Source organism: Pezoporus flaviventris, unplaced genomic scaffold (genome assembly GCF_033815535.1).
Source record: "Pezoporus flaviventris isolate CSIRO_AGI_PZ_B2104156 unplaced genomic scaffold, CSIRO_AGI_Pfla_v1 ptg000006l, whole genome shotgun sequence".
NCBI lineage: Eukaryota > Metazoa > Chordata > Aves > Psittaciformes > Psittacidae > Pezoporus > Pezoporus flaviventris.
Window position 1 is genome coordinate 4,197,381 of NW_026892554.1, and position 25,584 is coordinate 4,222,964.

The following is a 25,584-nucleotide window of genomic DNA, read 5'->3' on the forward strand; positions in this document are numbered from 1 at the left end:
GCGAGCGCGCGCCTCCGGGAGGGAGGGAGGGCGAGCGCGTGCGCGCGCGCGCGCGCGTGCGGGAGGGAGGGAGAGGGCGGGCGCGAGCCCCGTCCCCGTGCGGCCGCTGAGGGGAGAAGCGGCGGCGGCGGCAGCGCAGCGACACCGGCGGCTCTTGTTTACCAGCGTCGTGCAACGGGAGCGCAGCGCCGAGGAGGAGGAGGAGGAGGAAGGAGGAGGAGGAGGATAAGGGGGGGGGGGGAATAGACGCGGCCGAGAAGCGCTGCGAGCCCTGCTGCAAGCGAGCGGCGGATTAACTGGGAGGAGCAGCGGCAGACCCTTCCCACCCCCCCCCCCCCCCCGTTTTTCTCCCTCCCTCCCTTCTTCCCTCCCCGGAGGAATTACAGACCCTTCGCAACAAGCTCCTGGGCTTTGACCTTCAGCAAACCCGGATCGCCTTCCTCGCGTCCCCCCCTTCGGCTTACACACACACACACACATACATACATACATACACACACCTCTTCCCGGCTCCCCCTCCCCCTTCCTTGGGCTGGGCAGCGCGCGCACCCGGAGGAGGAGGAGGAGGAGGAGGGAAGGGGGGGGGGGGGGAAGGAGGAAAAAAGAAGGATTTACAAATTGGTTGGGTGGATTCTGTTGTTGTTGTTGTTGTTGTCGGTGTCGGTCTCCTTCCACCACCGCCCCCCCCCCATCCGCCCTCGCCGCGATGGCAAGGCGGCTCGGAGGGATGCGAGGAGGAGAGCTGCGGGGGGAGGAGGAGGAGGGGTGCTGAGCTCCGCTCGCCTCGCTGCTTTGTGTGTGTGTGCTGTGTGCTGTGTGTCCTGGATTCCTTTTATTTCTTATTATTTTTCATTTTTTGGAGAGGAAAGGGGGGAGAAAGAAGGAGCCTGTGGCAGCGGCGCTGAGGAGAGGAAGAGGAGGAGTGAGGTGTGTGTGTGGTGGTGGTGGTGGTGGTGGGGGAAGCCTTTTTAATTCATTTTCGATCCAAACCCTGCGTTTGGAGCCTCTGCAGGCAGCCGGACTTGCGGCGGTGGTGCTGTGGGTGGTGGTTGTGCGTGCGGGGTGTTCCCCCCCCTTCCCTCCCCTCGCTGAGCGGGGAGAGCAGCCGCGGGGATCCCGCCCGGGCAGCCCCGTCCCCGCGCTGAGGGACGGCCGGGGAAGCTGCTGTTGTTTTGTAATAAGATTGCCTTGGGTCGCACCCCCTCCTCCTCCTCCTCCTTTTCCCTTTCCCTCCGCGGCCCTCCCAGTTTTTTTGTGTCTCTCCGTGTGTGTGTTTGAAAATGGAGGTGGAAGATGCAGACTGCCAGCCCCGATGTGCCTCATGTTCGCGGCTCCCGTGCACCACGTACCGCTGCCGCCAGCGCTGAGGGAAGACGGCGGCGCCCCCCGCCCGCCGACACGGAGCCCGCCCCGGAGACAGCGTCGCCCCGGGGCTTTTCATGCCTTGTTGTTGTTGTTGTTGTTGCCGTTAATACATCTTGAATATCGGGTGTATTTTTGGTGTGGTTGCTCCGGAAGATCAACACCCAGGGACCTCAAAAACCCCTCCGGTTTTGCCAGTCCGAAGGGGCTTGTGTTTTTTTCTTCGATTCTTGGAGGCAACGTGGATTTATTTATCCAGCCCCGTTTACTCGTCCGCCTTTTTGCCTCCTTCGGTATTTTTAGAGGACGGGGAGAGACAGAGGAAAACGAACAATTTTGGACTCTTTTTGTCGTTGTTTTTGTTTTCGGAAAGGGGGATTTTGTCCAATTAAAGAAAGAGGAATGAAGTCTGGCGCTGGAGGAGGGTCCCTCGCCGTCGTCTGGGGGTTTCTGCTCGTCTTCGCCGCACTTTGTCTGTGGCCAACAAATGGGGAAAGTGAGTACGGTGCTTGTCGGACGGGAGGGGGGCATAGGGGTGTTGGTGGGGGGCCCCCTGAACGTGTGAGGGGCTGCTGGGAGGGGGGGGAAGCAGCGAGAGGGTCCCTGTGTGTGGAGGGGATCGGTGGAGAAGGGGTTCCTCTGTGTCTGAAGGGGTCGGGGGGGGGGGTGTCCCTCAGTGTCTCTGTGAGGGGGTCCCTGTATGGATGTGTGTGAGGGGAGCTACCGAGGGGGGGGTCCCTGTGTGTGTGTGTGTGTGTGTGTGTGTGTGTGTGCAGGGGCGTGTGTGAGGGGCTGCGGGGCCCGCGCCGTTTCCCGCCGCCGAGCCGGTTTCGCCGCTGCCCGCGGGGATGTGCGTGTTTTGGTCCGGTTACGCTGCTGCTCCCCGGCACGTTGAATAACCCGGGGCTGCTCCCCCCATCCCTTCCTTCTCCTGAGGGGGGGGGCGGCTGGTTTTACACCCGGCGCTCGCAGAGCCGCAGCCCCCAGCCCGGCTGCCGGGTCGTGGTGCCCGCCCGAGCCCTCCTTTGTGTTCCCCGCACCTGACCCGCACTGCTGCTCTCCCCTCCACAGCACGGTGCGGTGCTCAGCCCTCCGCAGCCAGCGCTGCGATCTGCGTAGTAAACACTCGCAGGCTGGGAAAGACCTTTCCCCGCATGGAAAGAGCTTGATCTTTGTCAATATTTATAGGCCGTATGCAATAACCTGCCATAGCGAGTGAAGAATTCCTGGAAATAAGCGCCTTGCCTGCCTTTTATTGCCGCTTTACTGCCGAGGGTTTCACCCTCGCCGCTCGGGGTGCGGGCTGACGGTGGCATCCCGCAATCTAAAGGTCACAGTCTGGTAGTGTTTATTTTCTTAGAAATTAATTTACAGGTCGGTACTTTACGTTTGTGCATTGATAGAAAGGTTTGATGGTGGGGCTGCGTTCTCAAAGGTGATTCTATCTTTTTAAGGCAGCCGTGTTGCATCGAGCATTAAGGTTTGTGCCGCTGACTTGCAGAGTGCGACCTGCTTCCTCCGTGTGTGCGGGTTCTGCACCGAGAAGGCGGCTGCTTGTGCGGGACGGGGGTGCCCGCATCCCTCCTGCCCTTCATCGCGTCCGACTGCCTCGCTTGGCAGTTGCAAAAGCCCTGACTTTTGTTTTTGTGCGTTTCAAACCTGTGGTTCTGTTGCAGTGCCCGCCCCTTTCGGGCGCAGGGGGAAATAAAGGGGGCAGGGATGGCTGGCGCTGCGATGGATCAGCCTGCGATCATCACCACATCCATCCCGGTGCTGGGCGGTGTGTCGGGCTCACGATGGGTTGAGGATCTCCCGCATGAAATGAGCTTTCCCGTGTTTTCTGGAGTGTCTCTATAGGCAGGGAGATGGTAGCTTTGGAGCCCAACCATTTTAAAACCGGCTTCCTCTGTCCTTCGGCGTCTGCCGGAGCAGGGTTGATTCTTTATCTTGATGCTTTAATTTCTTATGCTGTGTGTTTTCAACATACTCCTTGAGCTGTTGTTGTGTGGCTCTCGCTTTCAAAAGGGAAAGGGAGGGAGAGATCAATTTTGCACATTTTATATATAAAGGGAAAGAAATCGGCAACTAGAAAGGCTTCTCTAAAAGCAGTTTAAGGTTGAGAAGAAAGGGAAGTTCTTTGGATGCACTGACGGTGAGGCAGACTACAGAAAAAAGTGAGCAAGGAGCTCATACATGGAGCCTGTAATGCGTGTTGAGTAATATTGTGTTTCATTAGCCAGTGAATGCCAATTACCTCCTTGCAAATTAAGGCCCAACTTAGGCTTTGCGTTGTAGTGGCAGGGCCAGCTAGGGCTGGAGAATCACAGCCTTGCTTCCACGAGCTGAACTTTATATCTAGAGCTGTTTTCAAGAGAGAAGATTAATCTCTTAAGTTGAAAAGGAAGACCTTGGTGCCCTTATTCAGGGAAGGGCTTGCAAAGCATTATATTGAATGCTTTGCATAGGGAAACAGCGCAGGAGGAGAAGATCCTGTATATCCTTCAAATGCTGGGATACACGCTTACAGTTTTTTTCTTGCCTTACCTGGTATAGAATACCTTGAAATAGAAGTGCTTGCCCAGCTCTGGGAATGAAACAGTGCAGAAACAATATGTTAGGGTTTTAGGCTGTAGTTCTCCGAAGTGTTTGTGGTTGCCACTTAGCTAAAATGACCCAATTAAGAACCTTCCAAATGAAATATCTTCTTTTTCAGATCTAGGCATTTAAATATGGGAAGATATGCTGAAAAACTTGTCTTAGCTGAATGCTGTCTCTAATTGATCGCCTTTGTAGTTTACAGTTTAATAGCCTTTGTTTTCGTGAGTTATTGCTGAAAGAATTTTGCTGTTAGGGGGAAAAATGATCTCCAGAGCAGATGTTTTGCATCTCTTCATATTCTTCCCTCTCCCCACAATAGTGGAAGGAAGATTAATCTTAATTTTTATTTGTTTTTCATATATACTGTGTCATAGCTAAAAGGCACTTCCATTTTCGGTCAAACAAGCAAGGCATTCCTAAATAGGAATACAAAGGAGTTACAACTGGAGGGGAGAGACCCATCCCTTTAATGCTAAATGATATAAAATCTTTTCGTGGTTATGGGACAGAAACCTCTTTAAAATGCAGGTAACTTCAGTGGAAAGTGTCCGATTCAAAAACTGGCATTAAAAAATCCTGAGAATTTCCTGAGATTTTGTTAGGACGGCACAGCAATGAAAAGAAAAAGACCCTTTGTTAAGATAAAGTATGTGCTGGTGCAACAGTGCATTTGATTTGTAAAGCTACAACTGTTGGAGGCTGTTTCATCCTAGGGGTGGGTTTAAGATGCAGTGTAAACACTGTTTTCTTCCTTTCCTGCCTTGAGCATGATGGGGTTTTGATTTTCACCCATGTGTATATTTACGAAGGGAATGTCTAGAAGGGAATGGGTTAAACATTTAGGGTAATAATGGTTTTAAGTCTGGTAATACTTCAGAGTGATAGGTATCTTGATGGATCTGCTCATGTTAACTCTGAGCTTTTGTTTGTCAGTCCAGGCTATATTTTATGTTCCTGATGTTAATAAGCAGTAGCTCATGCTGTACGTTTAATCCCTCTCCCAGGTTGCTTAGTAAAAGCCCTCATGACCTCCTGAATGTCAGCGTTACATACACCTTAGCTTTCACATCAGCGTTTCCCTGTACGCCTCGTGGTTAGTGAATGTTGTTAAATGGGAGTTCAAGAATTGCTTCTGTAATTGAGGTGGTGAATAGAAAATGCCAGAATGTTTAAGGAATTGGTGTCAGTTGGGTTCACCAGAGAGAGGAGAGGAGGAAAGTGTTGAGGGCATGCTGGTGACTGGTGTCCATGGGAAGGAGCGCTGAGCCAGGCAGTACTTTGGCTTTTTTGATTGTGTTAGATTGTACTTTCAAAGCGTTTCCCTACCAGAACTGGAGCAAAGGCTTGCATGACTCAGAAACTGAAAGGGTTAGGAAATGGTAGTGACTTAGCTAATATCAGGCAAAATGCATTGAGAATGTGAGAAAGCAGTGGAATGGGTGTGGAAGGAAGATGATGTGTGTTAGAAGATTCTGTGCTGAACCAACGTTTGAGAGAGAGAAATACTGTTCTTTGTGTAAAGGGAAGGAAATTTAACCTATTTCTGAAGTATGTTGTGAGAAGTGAGGAAAGGAAGGGGCTGCAGAGAGCAAGGGGACAGATGAATCAAATAGTTTCAGTTCAGGACAACAGGAGGCATGATTTGTTGGGTTTAAGAGGGAAATTGCTGAGATTTGATGAATGCCTGTGTTTAATTTTTATGTCAGTTTTTCCCTGACCGGTTGTGCTTTCAAGCTAATCCTAGAGTGTAATTACAGCGCAACTCCAGTGACACTGAAATAGTTGTCATCTTGAAATGTAACATGTGAAATCCGGTGTTGAGGAATTTCCATGTGATGATTTTTGAATTTATCTTCATTGGCAAATAATTCGTTTCTACCAGTATGTGTTACCTTGGGAAAAGTTGTTTCAAATCCTGTTTGATTTTCTGCTAAACTGGCATTTACTAAGAAAATCTTGGAGGAGGAGGTCTTCAGTGAGGAGATTTATGTTCTTTAAGCATCTACCACTTAGAATTAAAATGTATTTCAGGGCTGAAACTGTTAACCTGAAAGGACAATTTTAGTTCATGTTTAACTGAAGCTTTTTTTCTCTTCCCCAATGTATTTTTTCCCCCTCTTTACTCTGAGGTAGATTTTACCGGCGATCACTGAAACTATGAACTTGGTGAGACCAGAAGAGGCAGTTTTGTTAAATGATTAATTATATTGTGTGTGTATTTCATCTGTGTGAATTGTGAGCTACCGCAGACTTCATTGTAGAGAAGTTTGTTTATGTTCCTGAACTTTGAGAGAGGGAGGAAATAATATATGCAGGAAACCTGTTTTTCTCACACTGGATGTTAACTTTATGATCCCACACAGAAAACAACTTATCTAGCTCATCATCTGTAATGGCTCCAAAGTTCATAACTTACAAAATGCACTGAATTAAATTATTTAAATCAATGTAGGGTGTTTATCTGGATTATCTGTAGTTAAATTAATAAACTGCTTGAGCATTATTTTACTCCCTTGAAAAGGCGATGACTGAGAAGTGATGGCTACTTTCTGAATAAGTTCTTCAAACTTTTGCTTATGAAATAGAATAAATTCTTCCTTGGATTTTGGTGTAAAGCATTTCCCATTTGGAAGTGCTTTGTGATGTTATCAATTAGCAGCTGGTTTTTATTCCTGTGTGTGAGTGCACACACAGGAATGGGTAAACTGCATTTGTTATTGAAAACTATTGTGTATGCTGGGTTTTACAAAAGCTGCAGTTTGAGTAATTGTCTCGAGAGTCTCATAATTAAAGTTGCTGCAGGTTTGTAGGTTCAGTTTATTTCAGATCTTTCTGACTGAATTGAGCTTTTAAGGTTTTAAGAGTTCTGTGTTCAGAAAGACTTTAGGAATGCCGTGATGTTTGAAAGGGAGAAATACTGTTTCACTATTTTGATATATTTGATGTGTATAATTTTTCTATCACTAAATTGTATAGACAGCTTCTTTGTGTAGGTTACTTGGTTTAGTTTATGTGATTTAGGAAAGCCACTTTAAAAAGAATAGTTTAATATGGTTTTTTCTCTTATTGTACAAAAGCTAAATTCGACAAACAACACTGATGAAGACGCATTTGTGATTGTTAGCCAGCCTGTCTTGTGTGTGGTTTTTTTTTGGTCTGGGTTTTTTCCCTCTTAGCCAAGTCATGACAGGTACAATCTGGACGGATTTCTGTAGTACTATATTTGTCTTTTTTTGTGTCCAGAGCTGTCTGAGACAAACTCTGAGGACCGACAAATGATTAGCAACATGCAGTGTTCATTCATGTATTTCTGTGCTCTGCAAACAGAGCTTTACCAATTCCTTAAACTCAGAAATAGGCTCTAGTTCCTTTACACAGGACTTGTTTTTACTTAAGAAGTTTGATAATAGTTTGGCTTACTCATTGCTTAAGGAAATACATTCTGTTAAACCATGGAAATACATTCTGTTAAACCATGGTGTCAGTATGGTGGTGTTCTGGGAAGGTTTAACTTGCCTTCATCACTGAGAGTTTTTCTTTGCAAATGCCAAATATGAGCAGTTCCCTAAGGGTACCTTTCAAGACACCAATTAACTTCTTCAGTGTTGATATCCCCAAGAAGTTGCTGTTGTGGCACAATATTATTAAAAACATGCTGAAAAGCAAAATCTGTTATTTATTTACAGATTGATTTGCATACAATTTGTAAGCATCAGTGGAATATAATTTTATTCATTGATTTTTGGAATATCCAGATGCGAACATTTCCTGCTACTCTGTTCCTTTCTTCATAAACCTGATGGTATGAGCACAAATAAGCATCTACATGTTTCAGTGACTCCCCGGGTAGTTTTCCAAGGATACTTGTCTTTGACCTACCCAGTGGGAAGGGACCTTGCACTCAATAAAGTACCAAGATTATTCCTCTAGAGGAACAAATCCACTAGTAAATATTTCAGTAGAACAGCAAATGCGTGCTTTTGTAGCAGCACAAACTAATGTTAATAACAACTTAGAGGAATAATTCATGTTAAGATGGTCGTTGAAGAGAAGTGCTAACCAGGTTGTTCCTCAAGAGCTTTATGCTGTGCTGTTGAGTTAAAAAAAGTGTGTATTATACAAATAAGAAACTTCTAAAGCAGGAGCTGAACTGCACATGTTATATGTTTTACTGTAATAGTTTATAAAACAAGTGTGTGTCCTGCTTTTGTGAATACTTAGTTTGTGAAGATGTATGTGTTGGGCAAGTCCAGTCCACTGACCTAATGAGTTTGTTTACTGTGTGTTGCTAGTGAAGCAGATTATTACTGAAACAGCTCTGTGACCAGGCAGGGTGAACGTTATCTGCAGACCTCTTATTGGTGCCATTACATGCTGTAAAGATAGCTCTGTTTGCTTGGAAGCTGAGCATCAACCGATGAAAACACTTTCTCTTACCATGTGGGCTTTTTTGGGAGTTCTTTGCTGAGCATCCCTTCTCCCTGCAGCGGGGAGCAGTGTCAGAATGTGACATCAGGCAAATGTAGATAATGTTCAGAATTCTTAGTGCCAGAGGCAGGCACTTCATGTGTGTGTGTGTTCCTCTGATGTTGGGTGGGTGGTGTGGGTCATTTCTACTGGTTGTTTCTAGAAGCTTTGTACTTTTTTCCTTCAATAAGAACAGTTCACATATTAGTATACTTAAGCCAGCTGCTTCCACAGTTGTGTTCAAATAGCAGAGGGTTTGATTGGAGGCAGGAAAGAGGAATTTTTTGAAGTTGAGAATGCATGAAATGAATACATGCTGAAGTACTTGGAGATCCCTTGCACTTTACCAGAGAGCAGCTTGCTTGAATGAAAGGTACTGTACCTGCTGTTAAGTTTATAAACTTGGTTTATACAGATTACTTTTTAAATTATTCATGATGCTACATTACAAGTATATCTGACAGGTTTAAAATAAATGGCTTGATGGTAAGAGGGAGCATGCATAAATTAGAGCTGGGATAATGTGTTCTTTGAAGTATCTCTTCCATTTGTTACTACTGGAATACAGTAGGTAGCTGCAGCTGAATGTGTGATTCTCAAGTACGGAGTACATCATTATCTTCAAACTGTGTTATAGTGGCAGTTCTTATATAAGATAGATGAGATGAAGTGGCAGGAGGACTGAGGTGCTCGCTTTGTATTTAGTTATAGACGTGTTGCTGCTCAGAGTATTTATGAGCTGAAACTTCTGTAGGCACAGCAGCTGAACGGGTCTGCTGGTAGCTATGTTTGGTGGGATTGGGATAGCATCACATTGTTTTATTTACTCTTTTATTGTTAACATTGCTGGGGGTTTGTAAGAAGTGCTGCAGCAAGGTGCTAGGAGGTTTTCCCTTATATTTAGTGGGGTGTGATATCTGGTTTGCTTATGGATCATGGTATTTGGCTTGAGAAAGCTTCCTGATAGGTATGCACAGGAAAACTTCACAGGAGCTGAACTGTTGTATTTGGAAAAGGTTATTGGTGGGGAGGGAGGTGCAAAGGTAGCTTCCCCAAGCATGAATTGACACAGTGTTGCTTTTCCTCATTGTGAAACTTGTTATATTGGAGGAGCGAGCTTCCAAAGTAGTTTGTGGTGTAGAAGAAACCCCGAAATGGTGTGGGATAGAGCATCCCTCAGAAATAATCAGAAATTTCTCTGGAAGTGGAAGGTGGTCTTAAAGAGATGGATAGTTCAAGTCTGAAGTCTTAATCAAACGGGAGCAGTGTTTCGGAGAGAGGTCTGGTAACAGCTGCTCCTGGAAACAGTCTATAACCAAACTTTTAACAGAGGATTGGCTTGGACTTCGGAAGAGCTTTATCCCTGGATCTCACTGAGGTGGTTTCTTCATTATTTGCATTGGCTTCGGTTGAGAGTCATCTCCACGTGTTGTCTTTCTAAAGATAGTACTCTTTGCTTCCTTGCCACTCATCACATCCCCTTGGGTCCTTCTGTGTGAGAGTAGTATGTACCTTGAAAGGCTTAAAAGCACATGGCAGACACCTCGCATGAGGAGAAAAGGCACTGGCACTGCGCTGTAGGAACAAACACGCATTTGCACAGTTCAGCTGATCCTAGAGTAACATTTGGCTGTAGTGTTAGAGTTGAAATCATGATGGAAATACCACGTTTGTTCTGTCACTTGTGCTCTTTGCCAGTGCAGAAATTACTTTTATTGTAGTGTTTTTGTTGCTTTCTCATGGGGCTTTTCATGTGTAGTTAAATAAACTGTTATTTTCTCTAGTCAAATTTTGTGTATCCCACTGGGCGTTTGGTTTGCTTCCCAAAATACTGATGGGGTTAAATAGTGTTGATTGTTCTTGTTAAGCTTTCAGGTGGCTCTACCTTTCTTTTCATTGAGGACTAGTGTCAAGAGTTAAGATGATGGCACAAACTGTTAAGAGTTCAGAGACCCACTGGGATGGAGCAAGAAGCCCAGTGGAATTGCGATGGTGCCTGGCCGCCACGATGGGAATTTTAGCTGCTGCTTCTCTCTAGTTGTTCTGTATCCCCAGCAGGTGGAAGCAGCTTGTGGTTCTGTATTGATTGCAGTCAGCATCTTTCAGTTTGTTGTGGCTGAAGCTTCTTCTATTCCTTTTTTCTTCTTTCCACTCCCAAGATGGATGCACATCTTATTGGTCCTTTGCAAATGTGTTTCCTGGTAACTATGGGGGGAAAGAACACCCAGCTGTGTTGACATGCATATAGGTTGCTGTTACTGTTTGTACTTTGCTCTTCTTCCCCAGACCTGAGAAGTGTTGAGGCTGAGAGAAGGAAAGATGCACAATTCAAGATCGTTCGTGTGTGAAGGATGCCAGAAGTTGGAGGGCCTGTTAGTTTTGTTGCTTGTGCGCCTTGGATATGGAGATTTTGGTTTGAAAAGTTACATTGGTGTTTGCTTGCAGCTCTTCAGTGGCTACACTCATGAAGGAGGTTTGGTCTGGGCAGTTGTCACTGTATGAAAGAGCAAAAATGGGGTTAAAGAAAAGCGTATTTGTTGTTCCAGACTTGAGACTTGGCTTGGTTTGAGACCGACTTGAGCCTGCCTGGGTCCTGTCTGAGTGACTGAAGGTTTTGATTGTTTGTTTGTCTGTTTTCTTTTTTGCTTATGTGCTAATAAAATGTTTGTGTTTTTGTCACATTTGAGTGGGCTGACTATGTGGACAAATGTTTTCATTGATATGGTTTCTCCACAAGAGGCATATAATAATGTATTTAATAATTAATTTAGGCTGTGAGAGTCCCTTTTAAAACTCAAGCTTGCATGTGCTTCCATGGGTTGTGATTCTAAGCTGTGACCAGTGTTACCGGTGAAGGAACAAAGGTCCTTTCAAGTTGGTTGTTGCTATCCTACAGAAATAAGGCACAGACAGAGAAATGCATTTGAGTGTGCTGTATATGTGATGGTGGCCTGTGCTTCAGCAGAAACACATGTGAAATGGACATCTGTTTTTAGATGGTTTGTGTTTTGAGTATCTCTTTTAGTAGTTCATTGTTTAAACAAACATGTTGCATTAGCTGTAAGGCCTTAGTGCCAAATGCCCACTGATGAGATGTATTAGGGTTTTGTTGTTCCCAAGCCTCTCTGAGAAGCAACAGCTTTACAATTCAACACATTTGAGGAAGATTACAGAAAGAATTTGGGGTGGATCACAATCAGCACTTCAAAAGCAATAGCTTTGGAGTAACTGCGCTATAACACAGCACAGCCCATGGAAAAACACCGTCATCTTAACAGATGCAGTGTTATTTTGGAGATTCCACTGTATAAATACATGGACTGTGGTTAAATTGTGATGGCAACAGATGCAATCTCAGTTCTCGATTCTTTCATCTCTTTAATATTTAAAGATACTCCACGAAGTAAAAGAAGAAAACAACATCAAAGCTGAGAATTTGCCTTCTGTAAATTGTTGGGGCTGCACCTTTTGGGCCTTGTTTCATTTCAGATATGTCACTGCAGATTAGATTTGGGCTGAGTGAATGCTCATCTCTGTGAGGGAGTCTGTGCAAGTGCTGCTACTCACGGCTTATTGTACAATTTGCATATGAATGGAAGTATTCAGCTCTACTTAAGAAATGTCAGCAAGATTGAAGTCAGAGTTGGTTAACCTGGTAAAAAGATATTTCCAGTATTTTTCATGAAAGAAAGTGATACTATGAAGACAAGAATTACACATTCCACTGGCTAAGCCAACATTGTCTGAGGATTTTCGTGGTGATTTTGTAGTTGCTATCGGTGGCTTTATGTTTAAATTTGTCCTGCAATATGTTGCAGTGTTTGAGAGGAGGAGAATCATAATGCAGGAATCAGATGTTGTATTGTAATGCCACGCAGTTGTGTTCACATGTGTTTTTCTTTCCAGATTTGGTTTTGTTTAAATACTGATTTGACAAGTATAAATTGAGAGCAAGGGTCTATGTTTTTGTGAACAGCAAATAAAGCATAGCAAGATATTGTTGTCACTGCTTTCACCTCTGTCCACCCACTAGCTGGGGAGAGAAGCCTGAAGTTACATGCTGTAACTGGATTTTAAAAAGGGACCAGATAATTTTTGTGAGCAACAACACTGGTAGTCATGCATGCTAAAATAGGGAGTGATCACATCTCGTGCTTCAGAAGCTGACAGTGTGCAAGGGTTGGGGAGAAATTGTATTCCTCCTCCGGGTGTTTGTATTTCCCTCCCTGTTTGTAAAACACAAAGAAGTGCTGTTCTGGAGGGATTGTAAAGTGCTCTGTGTATGGAACACTTGACGGGACTTCAGATGCTGGTGTGACACTGTCCAGGTGAAGGCACATTCACTGGGAAGCTGTGTGTTGTCAGGCAAAGTATGCAGAAGTATGAGGATGGGGGTGTTGGAATTGGCTGGCTGATAAGGAGATAGTGTATTACACTAAAAATAAACCCCAGATCTTCACAAGTGACTGTTATGATTACCTGGTGTCACATACAGATAGAATGAAGCAGAAGTTGAGGTGGTTTGAGCATGGTTTGGCCTCCCTGCGCGGCTGTCCTGTGATGCTGTCCATTTGTTCCATAGGGTTTTCCTTTAGGAGCAGCACTCACGGAAGTGTGCAGATATTCAGTGTTTTCATGCTCGCAGCCACAGGCCTTGTTTACTGTGGTATCAAAATACTGTTCTGACCTCAGGATGACTGTCACTGCTCACAGTGTCTCATGCCTCAAGCTCATCTGCAGACACCCTTGCAGCTTCCCCCAGACCTGGTGAGATGAGACGGTGTCAATACTGTTTAATAGGGGGAAGTGGGTGGGGGAGAAGGGTAGAGGGGCTCAGGCATGAGCAGCATGAAATGCTGCATTTAGATATCTGCGTACCTTGATTGGGTCTGTCCCCCTCTGTTCTCCTCTTCCGTCAATACTCAACCTTTTGATGGTGTCACATACCTCAATGTCTTCTTTGAAGAAGAGCAGAACTGCAAAGCTGGCTTTGTTTGTGTCGAGCCTGGTATCCAGCAAGTGATGAACCTAGTTTTAGGCTATGGGTCTGTGGAGTGCTGTGCACAGTCATGACTACTGAGGTGTTCAGAGAGGGGAAGAGTTCATTTTCTCTCAGTTGATTTAACTGGTGAGTTGCACTGGCTTACGGAAGGACAGCGAGAGCCTGAGGGGTGGGACTCTGGTTGAGAGTGGAGGGAGGGAGCAGCAAAACAAATGAGGATGAGTATGTTGTCATCTGCCATCTTTTCAAAGCAGCTGAATTATTTATATTGAAATATGGGGCATTTGGTTTAAAATACAGTTTTAATCTCATTTTGCATATTTTTAGCTGGATTTTTTTTTTTTATTGGCTGACAGCTCTTACAACACCTTGTTTCACAAATACACCCTTTTGGAAAGTACAGGGTTTATTTGCCTTTGCCATTTCTACACATGCACGTAAATAGTTAGATGCCTTGGATACGTTTACTCAGATCCTTAATTTTTATGTGTAAGCAACAAAATGGCAAATGAGGTATTTTCTGGTAGATGACTTTTCATTTGTGTTGGTTTGTTTTATATGGATGGAAAATGGAACTTTAATTGAAATACAGAAGAACTCCACTTTGAGACTTACGGACAGGCAGGACTTGAGAAAATCAACAGAAAGAAATAGTTTGTCATTGTTTCTCAAAAGTTTAGAGCAATAGATCTCACCTGCTGACTGTTGCACAGGTTTCTTTGCAGGAGTCCTTTTAATATGGGATGAAGTGCTTCTTGAACGGAACCATTTGAGTAAACTGCGGTGAGGCACTTGCAGAAGTAGCTGTTGAATGTAAAAGCTGTCTTAGCCTTTCAACAAAGGGTGGCTCCAAGAGCCAGAAAATTCGCCAGGCCGAACTTTTTTTGTGTAAATTATATGCTTTCTATTTTTATTTTATGGAAATCGCAGTAGGCACATACGCTGTTATAATTCCATGTTAGATTTGTAATTAAGTTTATTTTTGGAAGAATGCATTTAAGTAGTTTATAGAAAATGATTTTCTATTTTTGTAAATGAAATAATTGGGTTTTATTGACTTCCAATTTCATGCAAATGTGTTTTTTCTTTTGGCTTGGAGGTTACGCAGGCGGAAAGAAATGACTGATTTGAGAGTTCTCATAAAGAACAGAAGATTTGTTATCACTAGCCAGGGGCACTGGTAGGCAGAGTTAACTCTTGGGCATGTTCAAATTGCATGATGGATGTTACAGAATGTGGTATGATGGGTTTTTATAATAAACATTATTTATTGATTTCCTGGTTAAGCTAAGGAAACCAGATTGTAACCGTGTTTGGAATCAGTCAGGGAGATGTAAGGAAGATGGTCGTAATGTTGTGATATCTCCAGATGCCTGGGTGTGTTGCAGTCCATGACAAATCCGAGTGTTAATTGTGTGCAAGCCAGATCTGCTATTTTTAATTTGGCCTTGCTATCCTGTCTCTTTGCAGCTGAATTTGAAGGCTACAGGGAGCTGGATGATGAGTCATTATTGAGTTAGTAAAATCACAATTGATCTCCATTTCCTGTTGATTCCAGAATTCCTCAAGTGTGAAAGCTGAGAGTGACTGATGGCTTCTCGGAGAGGAGCTTGAGGGTGGAATGTGGAAGTGACTTTAGATAAAGTAATTCAATGCTGCCCTGGGTGTTAGCATAAAAATGTCTATAGTGAGAACAGGTGTGTGTCTGAGATGGGAGGCTTTAAGAAGGCGAGATGGTCTGGCTTGATGGGTGACCCAGATGTGATGGAAGCCTGGGCACTGAAATACACCCTTAAACAAGGTGGAGGGGAAAAGATTTAAGTAGCTCCTAATAGAAGCTTAATATTAAACTTTCAGTCTCCTCAGGACTGGAGATGTCTTCTGCTTGACCTGTGTTTTTGTCACATACATAGCTCAGAAGGTTCTGTCTTCAAAGCCTTTTGCTCCCGGGTACTATTTACTGCTCAGTGTGACTGCAGAGTGACAGACAGTGGGGTGTAGGGACAGCAGTGTTGCATGATGGAGAACACACTGCATGTCTCAGTTATTGTGTGTCATTATCTTTTGATGGCTCTTTGATCTTGTCAGTCTGCAACCTTGTTCTGTTCTTGTGATGAAATGGGATTAATGCTCTTTTGGCAGGTACTAATTGGAGACATTGTGGTAACATGTGCGAGTAAGAGTTAAAATTTCTTTTTTTTCCCCCCCTTCCTTACTGTTGGCAGAACTTTGGTTTTTTGTTAGGAACTATTAAGTTACATTACTAGACTCTGCCCACATTGCATATGTGAGAGTAAATTCTGCTGAAAGGGGATTTGTTGGAGGAAATCAAAGGGAGGATATATACTGTTCTGAGTTATATTTGGAAGAGAGCTATAAAGAAGCCTTGAAGTATCGCTTTAGGAAGGGAAAACTTGGTCTAGTTCCCTGGAGAAATAAGAGGAGGTGGGAGGTAAAGCTGTCCCTTCTCCTCTGTTTATTGCATCCCTCCAAATCCTGACTGCAAAGAGTTTTTCTGAAGGGGTATTGGGGAAGGCAAAATAACAGTCTGTGTTCTGTGACTAATCTAATGGTCTTTGAACAGTTGAAACTTGTCATGGACGCACACACTGATACACTGGGTTAAAATAGAAATGAAGAACGAGGAGAAAGAGAAATAGACTTTTTTCCTTGCAAAGTGTGTACAAGCTTTTCCCACTCTTGCCATATTTAGGATTGTGGAAAACTGAGAAAGGGGAAAAGGAGGTGGTTGATCTTGCTGTCTGAGAACATCTTCCAGTCTTAACAGGTTAGGTGTGTGGTTTTCACATTCAGAAAAGCTGATTCAGTCACTCTGGCTTTTGCAAGAGATTAACTAGAGAAATAAATTGCTCTGAGAGGGTGTGAAGAACTTTCCTCTCGAAGAAGTTGAGCAAACATGGAACGCGGAGTTGCATGGTTGAGCTTCGGTGAAGCATGGGAAGGACACTGCTTTTTAGAGAGGGATGATATTTCTTCAGGGTGTTGTGAATTCAGAAGAGCAGCCACGCTTAAAAGACATGTCTCAGTCTTACTGAAGGTTGCAGGAGCTGCGAGAGAGCTTTATTACAAGTGACCATGGCAGTTCTCGAGGCTGCTGCTCACAGAGAATCTTCAGTTACTTAAAGCCACACCTTGATACCGTACACCTTGTTTTGCAGGGTCTGTGTTGATGTATCCCAGGACAAAAGCACTTTGTTAAACCAATTAAATGCGTAATATTTTTATAATACTCGTGTTTTGGAAAAATCAATATGACCAGGTTCCCTTTGAAACGACAAGAAGCCTGTCGTGCTGACAAAGGAGAATGCATTAGGAAGTGCTTTGTATCCTCTCAAGAGTAATGTGCTCTTGTTTTTTCTTAATCAGCAGGATGTTCTCCTGTATGTCAGATGTTGCGGTTGTTTTTGTGATCTCTATTGGAGAAGAGCAAGGGGAGAAAAATAAATGTCAGAGAAACAGAGTAGGTTTAAATGTTTCAGAGCAGCAGAAAGCTGCAGCCCTGTTTTCCTCCGGTTTAGTAAAATGGGTAATCACTACATTGGACACTTTGTGTTTGTTTATGTTTTAAACAATAAATAAAAGAACAGCTTGCCCTTCAGAAGAACAGAATGCGTAGCCTGCTGAAATACTCAGGAGCATAAGGGATATAATTAACCCTTTTCCCTTTGGCTTGGTTACCTTTCAGAAGGTAATGCAAGATGTTTAAAACATCCGAAATTGCTTATTTACCAGTTGGCTGAAGTAAGGGGTTTTCAGGCTCCTCTTCCTCTCTTCATCGCCTTCTCCTCCTCCCCTGTTTTCTGACCTGCACTTTTGAGATTGGTTATAGATCTAGTACTGTTGGCCTTTGTTCAAAACCCCCCAAACTTAAAAACAGCCATTGAGGAGAAAAGTTTATTTCCTGTCACTCTTGCTCCAGGCTATAGAGAATAGATCTTGGAAGTTTAGGCACTTGTTCAGGCCTTTCAGAGGAATTTTTAAAGGATGCTTTGCTTTTGATGCATTGAAGGGCAGTGACTTGAAAGGACTGACAGCAGAGGCAGGGTTTGGCCTATAGCATGAACAAAACCTCTTGCTGTGATCCTGAAGGATTTTGCTTTGCTGACCAAGTGCTCAACCAGCACAAATAGGTTCTGAACTGTTCTCTCAAGGTAGTTTTGGTGTGATTCAGTGCAGTGGGCTGAGAGGAGACAGAACCTGAAAGGCTTCCAACTTTTTGTTTTCCCTATCTTGACTCTCCTTGAAGAATGTGAATTAGTGTGAGAAAGTGTCTGTAGCTCCCACTGGGTCAAACAGAGGTTGAGATAAAAATACCTGTCTCTGTGTGGATTGTAATATTGATCGTCATGTGGTAAATAATTCCTTGGCAGCAGGATCACCAAGTCGGATGTTTTACACGGTATTTGTAAGTTTTGGGGCAGTCTCACTGCTGGCTCTGTGCTCAGATCTGGGTTTTGTTTTTTGATGGGTATCTTCTTCATTACTTCCTTTTAACCAGCATTTCCGTTCTCATAGAATGTCACGCTTTGGGTTGGTCGATGTGACTGGAGCTCGCTTGATCTGTTAGTACACTGGCTATTTAGCACTCTAGGAGTTGTGTTATTTGTGCTGCCTTTTATTTTCCTCTTTGGTTTAACTCAACTTTGGCTTTCTGAATTACAATTAAAGCACGATTCTTCAGTGTTGTTTACAGAATACTGTCTTCCTGTGTCCTCTATATCAAATGTAGCTTGAGATTAGTCTGTAGGTTGAGTTTTTAGTTTGCAGCTTTGTCAGTGGAGGTAGCTGATAGGTACAGGCTTTTGCAAAGATGCTTAGTGAAACCAGAGCAGGTCGGACACTGACACGTGTGACTTGAGCCCTAGTGCAGGGATGCATGAAAGCATTTTACATTGTGGCAGCTTTTGGCTGTATCAGTTTGAGCCAGTGTCTTGCGTGAGTAGAGAGGAAAAGGGGAGAGAAGGGAGGGCAGGTAGAGCTCTTGCGGCCCTCTTGAGTCTGGGAGGGGAAGGTGGTGATGGGGACAAGTCTGCTTCTCTTGTCCACAGAGGACACCAGAGGTTACTGTGGCTGTGATGCTACCCGACACAGTCATTCCTGTCATCAGGAACTCTCTTTTTGGGTGGTCGCCTTTTCCAAAGCAGGCTGGAAAACTTTGTTACAGACCCTGTGTGACCTCTCTCAGCTCTGGGGCAGTTCATGAGTTCAGGACTTCGCTGTGTCCTAAATTGCTGGATAACTGTGGAGGAAATAAGGAGACTCAGTCCTAGTTTCTGCATCTGAAGTTGAATGAAGCTGGCATGTGGTAAAGCAAAGCACAGCCTGCTAAGATATGTTTTCTTAACACGAAACCAACCAGCCTTGCACAAATACCGTGGTTTTCTTTCACAACAGCACTGAGAGGCCAATGGAGCTGTCAGACAAGTGAGGCGAGGCCAGGGACTGTCCATCAGCTGTGCTTTCCAGATGATTTTGCCTTCAAGCGAGCAGTTGGAAAGGAGTGTATTTGTGTTTTGTGTCTTCCTTTGCGTTTAGATGCTTTTAACCTGTGCTCTTTTTTTTTCCCTCCTATTCTGTTAGTTTACGTTTTTCTTCCTCAGATCAGAGCTAGTATAAAGCTTTGCACTATAGCTGTGTTTAAATGTGTATGTGGTGCAGTTGTCCAATGTAGTTGTGCCATCAAACACCTGCCCTGTCGATGCAGTTTATTTTGGCAGGAGCTGTTTGGCTGGTGTGACCTCATGTTGCTTGGGCAGGCACATCAGAACTACAGGCAGAACACTGTTGTTCTGGGATGGCTGTAGTGGCACCTTACAGCATTAACAGCTGGTTTTACCATACATTGATGAGGAGTGGAGGATTGGGGTGCTGCAAGCAGTTCTGGCATTTCAGAGCTTGGTGAAACGCTCTTGTGTCCAAAGGAAGCGGTCATGCCAAAGCTTTGAATGTCAGGTAGTCTGGATCCATAAAGAGATTTTCTTTGACACAATCCTATAGTGTGTTCTGAAATCTTGTGAGCAGCTTCTTGCCTGTACGACAGTTTCCCTTTGAAGAGCTGTGCAGAATTATTTCTGCTAATGGTCCCTCTGTTTGAGAGATGGTTATTGAACATCAGGTAATGTTTTCTTGTTGGTCTTGCACAATACACAGTGGTTGTGTTGTTACTCGTGGTGAGAGTTTCAGAATGCAGTGAAACTAAAGAATGTCATTCAGGTTTATGTATTTAAGAGCGTATTACAGGCTTCATGTGGTTTCTGTCGCTTCCCTTGTTCTGTCTAGCTCCTCCTCTTGTTTGTTGCAGTGGATAAAGTTCATTGTTTAAAGTAATCCCTAATTTCTCTAAGGAAAGACTTTTTTTACCATAGCTTAATTATAAATATACTTACTATAATAATTTAAATATTAAGTAGTACACACTTGTTAACAAAGAGAGCACTTTGCTGCAGAAACACTTACTCAGCGGGCTGTGGTTCCAGGTGCTCTAGTGCTAAACCAGCTTTTGACAGCAGCAGCCACTCCACAAGTCTGCAGGGAGGGTGTTTGAATTGTAATTCAGTCAACCAGGTCATGGTGGTTGAGAAGTTCCATTGCAGCTATGAAAATATGGGTCTGAAAAGATGCTTCTGCCCCTGATGAAAACTGCCTTTGGAGAGGATGAGATCTTTCAGGGTAATGATCTTTCCAGTAATGGTGCTTTTCAGCAATCAGTTTGGGTTACGCCTACCAAAGCATGTTTAGATCCACTCTCTCCTAGTGAATCCCTCATCTCCTGTAACTTCTTGCATCCCTTTCTTCCTGCACTTCCCCTAGTTTTGGCTCAGAAGGGGAGCAGAAAAGGCAATCCCTGATGATGAGCTGCTGAGTGAGATGTGCTATGGCTGTTTCTCTCACTCACTTACATGCACTGCTCTCCCATGGGTGGATTTGTTAGGCATGCGTTAGGGCAACCTTTTGCATCCCAGGCTCTCCAGGCGTACCTGCCAGAGGATGAACAGTAATTCTTCTGCTTGCTTTGCCATTTCAGTCCTCATCTAGTAAAAGTGGATGTTGTAACAATAACTGCAGTTGCCGAGCAATGGAGCTCAGTACAGGTAGGCTGATTAAATACCTAAACCATTTTGTTAACCAGAATTACAACAGTGTGCATAGGCAGTGTCTAAAACTGTATATAGGATTGGAAATCCAGTGTCTTGGGCACTCTGTAAGTGTAAAATGGAGAGTGTAGGCTGAAATGTCACCTTGAACTTAAAAGCCTCATGAGTAAACCACTGATGGCACTTCTTGTAACAAGGTGCATATTTGGTTTTCATATATGCTTTTTCATTATTTTATGGTCAAGATCAATTAATTGCTGAGCAGAAGATCTGCATATATATGTTGAAGATCCTGTACTTGAGTTTGGAAGCTTTTCTTTATCTTCAGAGAAATGGAAGCCTTTTAGCTCTGGTAGCTCAGTGTGCCTAAAAGGGCTCTAGTTTTCCATGCTTAACCTATTTTATCTGGTTGCTTCTCACGTGTGTGCGTTAAGGGTGCTTTGTTTGTGGTGAGACTCACCTTGACTGACAGAGATGTTTTTGCCCCCAGTTGATGTTTTTGCCCCCAGTTGCTGTGCTGTGGTGCCTGAGACAATAAATACCCTGTGTGAATGCTGCTGTTCTGGTTTAAAGGGCACTTCCTTGGTTGGGCTGTGTTTATGATAGTAAAAGGAAGTCAGAAACATCCAATTGGCCAGAAAAGTGAGTTCACATAAGAATTCCTACTGATATAGCTCCTCTGGTTTATATTTGCCTTAAATTGTGTGCTGGTGCAACTGTTTTAGGTTGATAAGACCTGAACTACCAGTCACCTTGTCTCTGGTGCCAACCCACGTGTTTTACCTTGTATCGGAGAGGAAGGTTCTTTATTTCAATCCAGTTAGCTCATGACTGGAAAGCCCCACAGCACCTGCATATATGTAATTTAATACCTTTAAAGCTGTTTTTGGGGATTGCAAGTTGGTCATATTTTAACTGCCTTGAGAAAGCAGGTTACAGCACGACTGATGTGATTTTAAGCTGCGTGGCTGCCATGTGAAGGGAGGGGTGTAAGGGCTCCCTGTTCTGTGAAGTGAACTTTGATAGTGCTTTTTCTTCTGTGGAGTTGTATTCATTTGCTTTTACACTGTTTTAAATCTCCATTCAGGTGGAAATACGGGATTAATGGAAGTTTCAGTTCAGTTTGTTAAAACAGAAGCATTCTTACGGAAGGATGTAGGATTTCAGTGTGTGACTGCATAAGGTGGTTAGCACACGGGGGTTTGGCCATGTGCTGCATGTTGCTAAGAGTAATTGCATCAGACGTGTTTTTTTCTGTGGATCAAAGTATAGCTTTGTGATGACTCTGTTAAATCCTTCTGCTGGGCATTAGGGATGCAATTATGATACTGTTTTATCAGTTTGCTTCTAATGCAGCCTCAATGATCTGGTCTGCTTGGCCAGTCATTGTTCAAAAATTAGGAAAAAACCAAGGAAAAACTTCCCAAAACTTGCCAGAAGTATTTCCTGGATTACTGCAGGGTGGCAACTCATCAGGCAGCTAAAAGCATAGTAAAGTCTCCCTAAATGTGAGTTGCCAAGGCCAGCCACATGATGGATTTTCATTCTGGAAGAATTGGCTGCTTCTCCCGGCTACCTAAGTGTATATCCCATAGGTTCCTGTCAGCCAGTTGCTGAGTCACTTGGATGTGCAGACAACTGTGTGAAAAATAAATAAATAAAAACATGCACACAACTGTTGTTTTTAAAGGTGGAGAAGAACAGTCCCCAGGAGAGACAATTTCTGTTAAGCTCTATTGTCATCACAGATTGTGAAACATAAATTCAGTGTTATAAACAGCTTGTAATTTCAGTCTTCCATTTTTGCTTTAGCAGGCATTAGACTGAAGCTACTGGCATAGGCTTTAAACATTATTATTACAGTTAAAAACCTGTTTTACTCTTGTACTTATTGATCATAACACGCCACCTACTCTCTTCCATGTCATGTATTCTGTATGGAATGGCATGCTCTTTATTTTGTGGTGCTGTCAGACAAGTGATAATGCAAGGTAAGAAAAAGTCTGCCTTCCTGTGAGGTTGGAGCTTGTCTTCAGTGGGTTAGGCATTACCTGCTTTCTTCTGCAGGAGTTTTTTGTGTTTGACTTGGACAGTTTTCTCAAGCTGGCAAACCTAACCCCAGTGTGACTCCGAAGTGTTGCACTGTAGCTAATGGAATTCTGCTGGTGTTGCCTTCAGCTGCTGCATCCGACAGATTCACTTTCCTTGCAAATACACAAGAGCATCTTGCCAGAGGTCTGCGTGTTCAGCTGTAATGTTCCAACAATGGCTTTCCATGTTTGATTTATCTATTAATGGGCATTAATGGGTGAGGAATTTGCTGTAGATTTATCCTTTCTGTTAGCTCTTTGTCGTCTTCGTTTGAGAGGCAGAGAATCTTGCAGGCGTTGTCCATAACCTGGGCGCTGCAGATCACTCTAGTGCGGCTTTTGCTTGGTTTGGCAGTCTTGGTTTTGGGGTGATCATGCAAGCTCAGCCACTTGGATGTTATCTCTACAATACTTTCCTCCATTTCTGCCCTGTGTACCCATGAGGATGAACAGAATCTGTGCCAACTGAGCCACTCGCTCATGCTTTGCTATTTCAGTAGTAGGAGGTATCAGATGTGGCTTCAGAAGAGCCCCTGAGGGATGTGCTGGGTCAGTGCAGTCTTGGTGAGAGAGGATTCATTTGGGGATGACTTTGTCATGAGGATGTTTTCACGTGAGCTAGGCTAAATGTAGACCCGGTTGCTCTGGTGAGCTGTGTTAGAGAAGGCATCAATCAATATTATTAAAGGGATTCGGTTCATTTTGTTGGCTCCATTTTTTGCTAAGCTGCTGTTCCTGTTGACATTCAAAGTAAAATGTTGGCAGAGAGAAAGCAAATGAGATGAGGGACAGAAACGTGATTTATTCTGTAACTTTTTTTCTGTGTAAACTTATGGGGAAGTTGGAGGAAGTTTGTGGAAAGCAGCAGTGCCAGGGATATCTTTAGCCAATGACAGCTGAAATTGCAAGAGCAGAAAGGCAGAGGCAGTTTGGAGTTTGTGATGTGGATTGTAGCCCTTCTGTGTGTTATTTTTGTGAATGTTTTGTTCTGGTCAGCTTGGTAACACACTGGCCCTTGGACTTGGAATATATAGTTAGAGTGGTTAAAAGAGAAAATTGAAGTAGGATGTGTGTATTTTCCTAAGGGCAGTGGGAGACGACGAGAACATGTGTGCGGAAGGGGAAACCAGTTGGTTTTTAAGGGATTTATGCCAAATTTGATTGGTCTCTTGTGGCACCGCTTTTTCCTTCCAAATCTGGGAGAGGAGGGTTCTGTGAAAGGTTGTTAGGAAGGATGAGTGACACCAGGTAAATTAATGATAATAGACTATATTTCTCAGCAATGACAAGCTGTACTGAAATATAATCTCCAGTCCCTGAAGTGTTTAGAGGCTCACAGTGGTCTGGCTTTGTCCTCCAAAGCTTAGCTTTTAATTAAATGAAGAAAAAACCCCAAGCCCTCTTCCTGGGCCTTAGATGTGTAAACAAGAATGTTCTCAAGACTTGCATTCAAATGGAAACAGTTGTTTTTTGTTTGGGTTTGAGTATTCCCTTTCATGTTTTGCAAGCCAAAGATGGCAGTTGTGCTAGTGCTAGAAATACAGAAGTTGAAATGCAATTATGGACTTGCTTAGGAAAAGCTAAAATGGTGGTTGTTTTCGGGATTCTGGGGTGGGTGCCTTTTTTCTGTGTATCCCCATGTAGAGAGATGTATCTGCATGGAATCGTGGTAAATGTAAAGCATTTCATGCAGCATATTTGATGAAAAGGAATAGTTCAGTGGTTAGGGAGACAGCTCGCGTAGATTTAGTTCCCTCCTTGTTACTGGTTCTGACATCCCAAGAGGTAACACAGAAGCCTGCTTCCCTGGGAAGAGATCTAGTGATTGATGTGACACATGCAGGATAGGTGAGCTTAGAGAGTACAGAAATTTTGTGGGAGGTTGTGTAAGTACATTAAAGACACTAAAATATATATTTCATTCATAGTGTCACTACGAAGGCAAAACCAAGAGCTCAGTGGGTGGTGGAATCCTGTGTTAATGTAAAGTGTCATAAGCAATCTCTCCAACCACTGATTTCTGTGAACTCCACATTTAATTTCTTCTTTGCATAGTATGCAATTAAAGAATCCTTAGACTTTTGTAGTAATTCTTTCCCCTGTGTCTGCAGATGGTGCAGCTACGCTGAAACTTCATGGGCTCGCAGGGAAATCGTGGTTGCCGTTCGGTTCCTTCTCAGTCTTTCTGCAGGAACAAACTAGGCTGAAGACCAGGCCATGGACTGCAGTCTGTGTCCAGTGAAGACTGAGTAACAGCACTCCCTTATTTTTCTTCTTCAGGGCTATATGGCAGCCCTGATGTTTTTCTGAAAACTAGCATAATGCTTATCAGTGAGAATGAAGAGAGAGGTTAAGGTCAAGTTTTACTCTTCCCTGTTTGAAAACACTACACCCATAGAGATTATAGTCTGTTCCCTCTCTTACCAGTGGTGTGTCCTGCTCTTCTGAGCAGTTATATACAAAAGAGGCACCTTTTAAATCAGCTGATAGGCTTTATCATACTTTCAGTTCCTTTTTGCTAACCTGATTCTAACTGGTTTCTCAGATAACATAGTGATCAGGATGCTGTCATCAGGCACAGTTGGTCTTTAACTTTCAAGTGTCTGCAAGGGATTTTTCTGAGCAGTTGGGTTTTTTCCAACATGCCATACAACTCTTCTATTGAGTTGATCCTGTATATAGTAAACATGTCCATATGCAGGCCGTTGTATTTAAATCCACCCAGTGCAATAAACGTGTTCCTTGTTGGTGCGAGAGAGGGGTGGTAACTCTGGAGATGCTTGCCTTAAAGAGGATGCAGCATGCTGGGATCTGGGATGATGGCTGCTGGACCACAGCCACATTCAGTAGCTGCTTTGGACCCTTTTTTTATAAGGACCTGCCATAGATTAAAACTAAAAAACACATGATGGAAAGGAAGTGGCTCTGTTGGGAATAAATAACAACACTG

At 43.7% G+C, this 25,584-nt stretch overlaps 1 protein-coding gene across 4 annotated transcripts in view; it reads left to right on the top strand.

The window, feature by feature from the left end:
* The first annotated feature begins 610 nt into the window (after positions 1-610).
* Positions 611-25,584, top strand: part of IGF1R (insulin like growth factor 1 receptor) — a 179,318-nt gene continuing 154,344 nt past the window's right edge. For 2 of the 4 annotated variants that reach the window (XM_061446694.1, XM_061446695.1), the window contains exon 1: positions 613-1,858. In XM_061446694.1, coding sequence (XP_061302678.1) covers positions 1,765-1,858 — 94 coding nt within the window. In that variant the 5' untranslated portion in view covers positions 613-1,764. Of the gene's footprint in view, positions 1,868-25,584 lie in introns of all 4 variants that reach the window. The other 2 variants (XM_061446693.1, XM_061446692.1) reach the window with 2 other exon arrangements.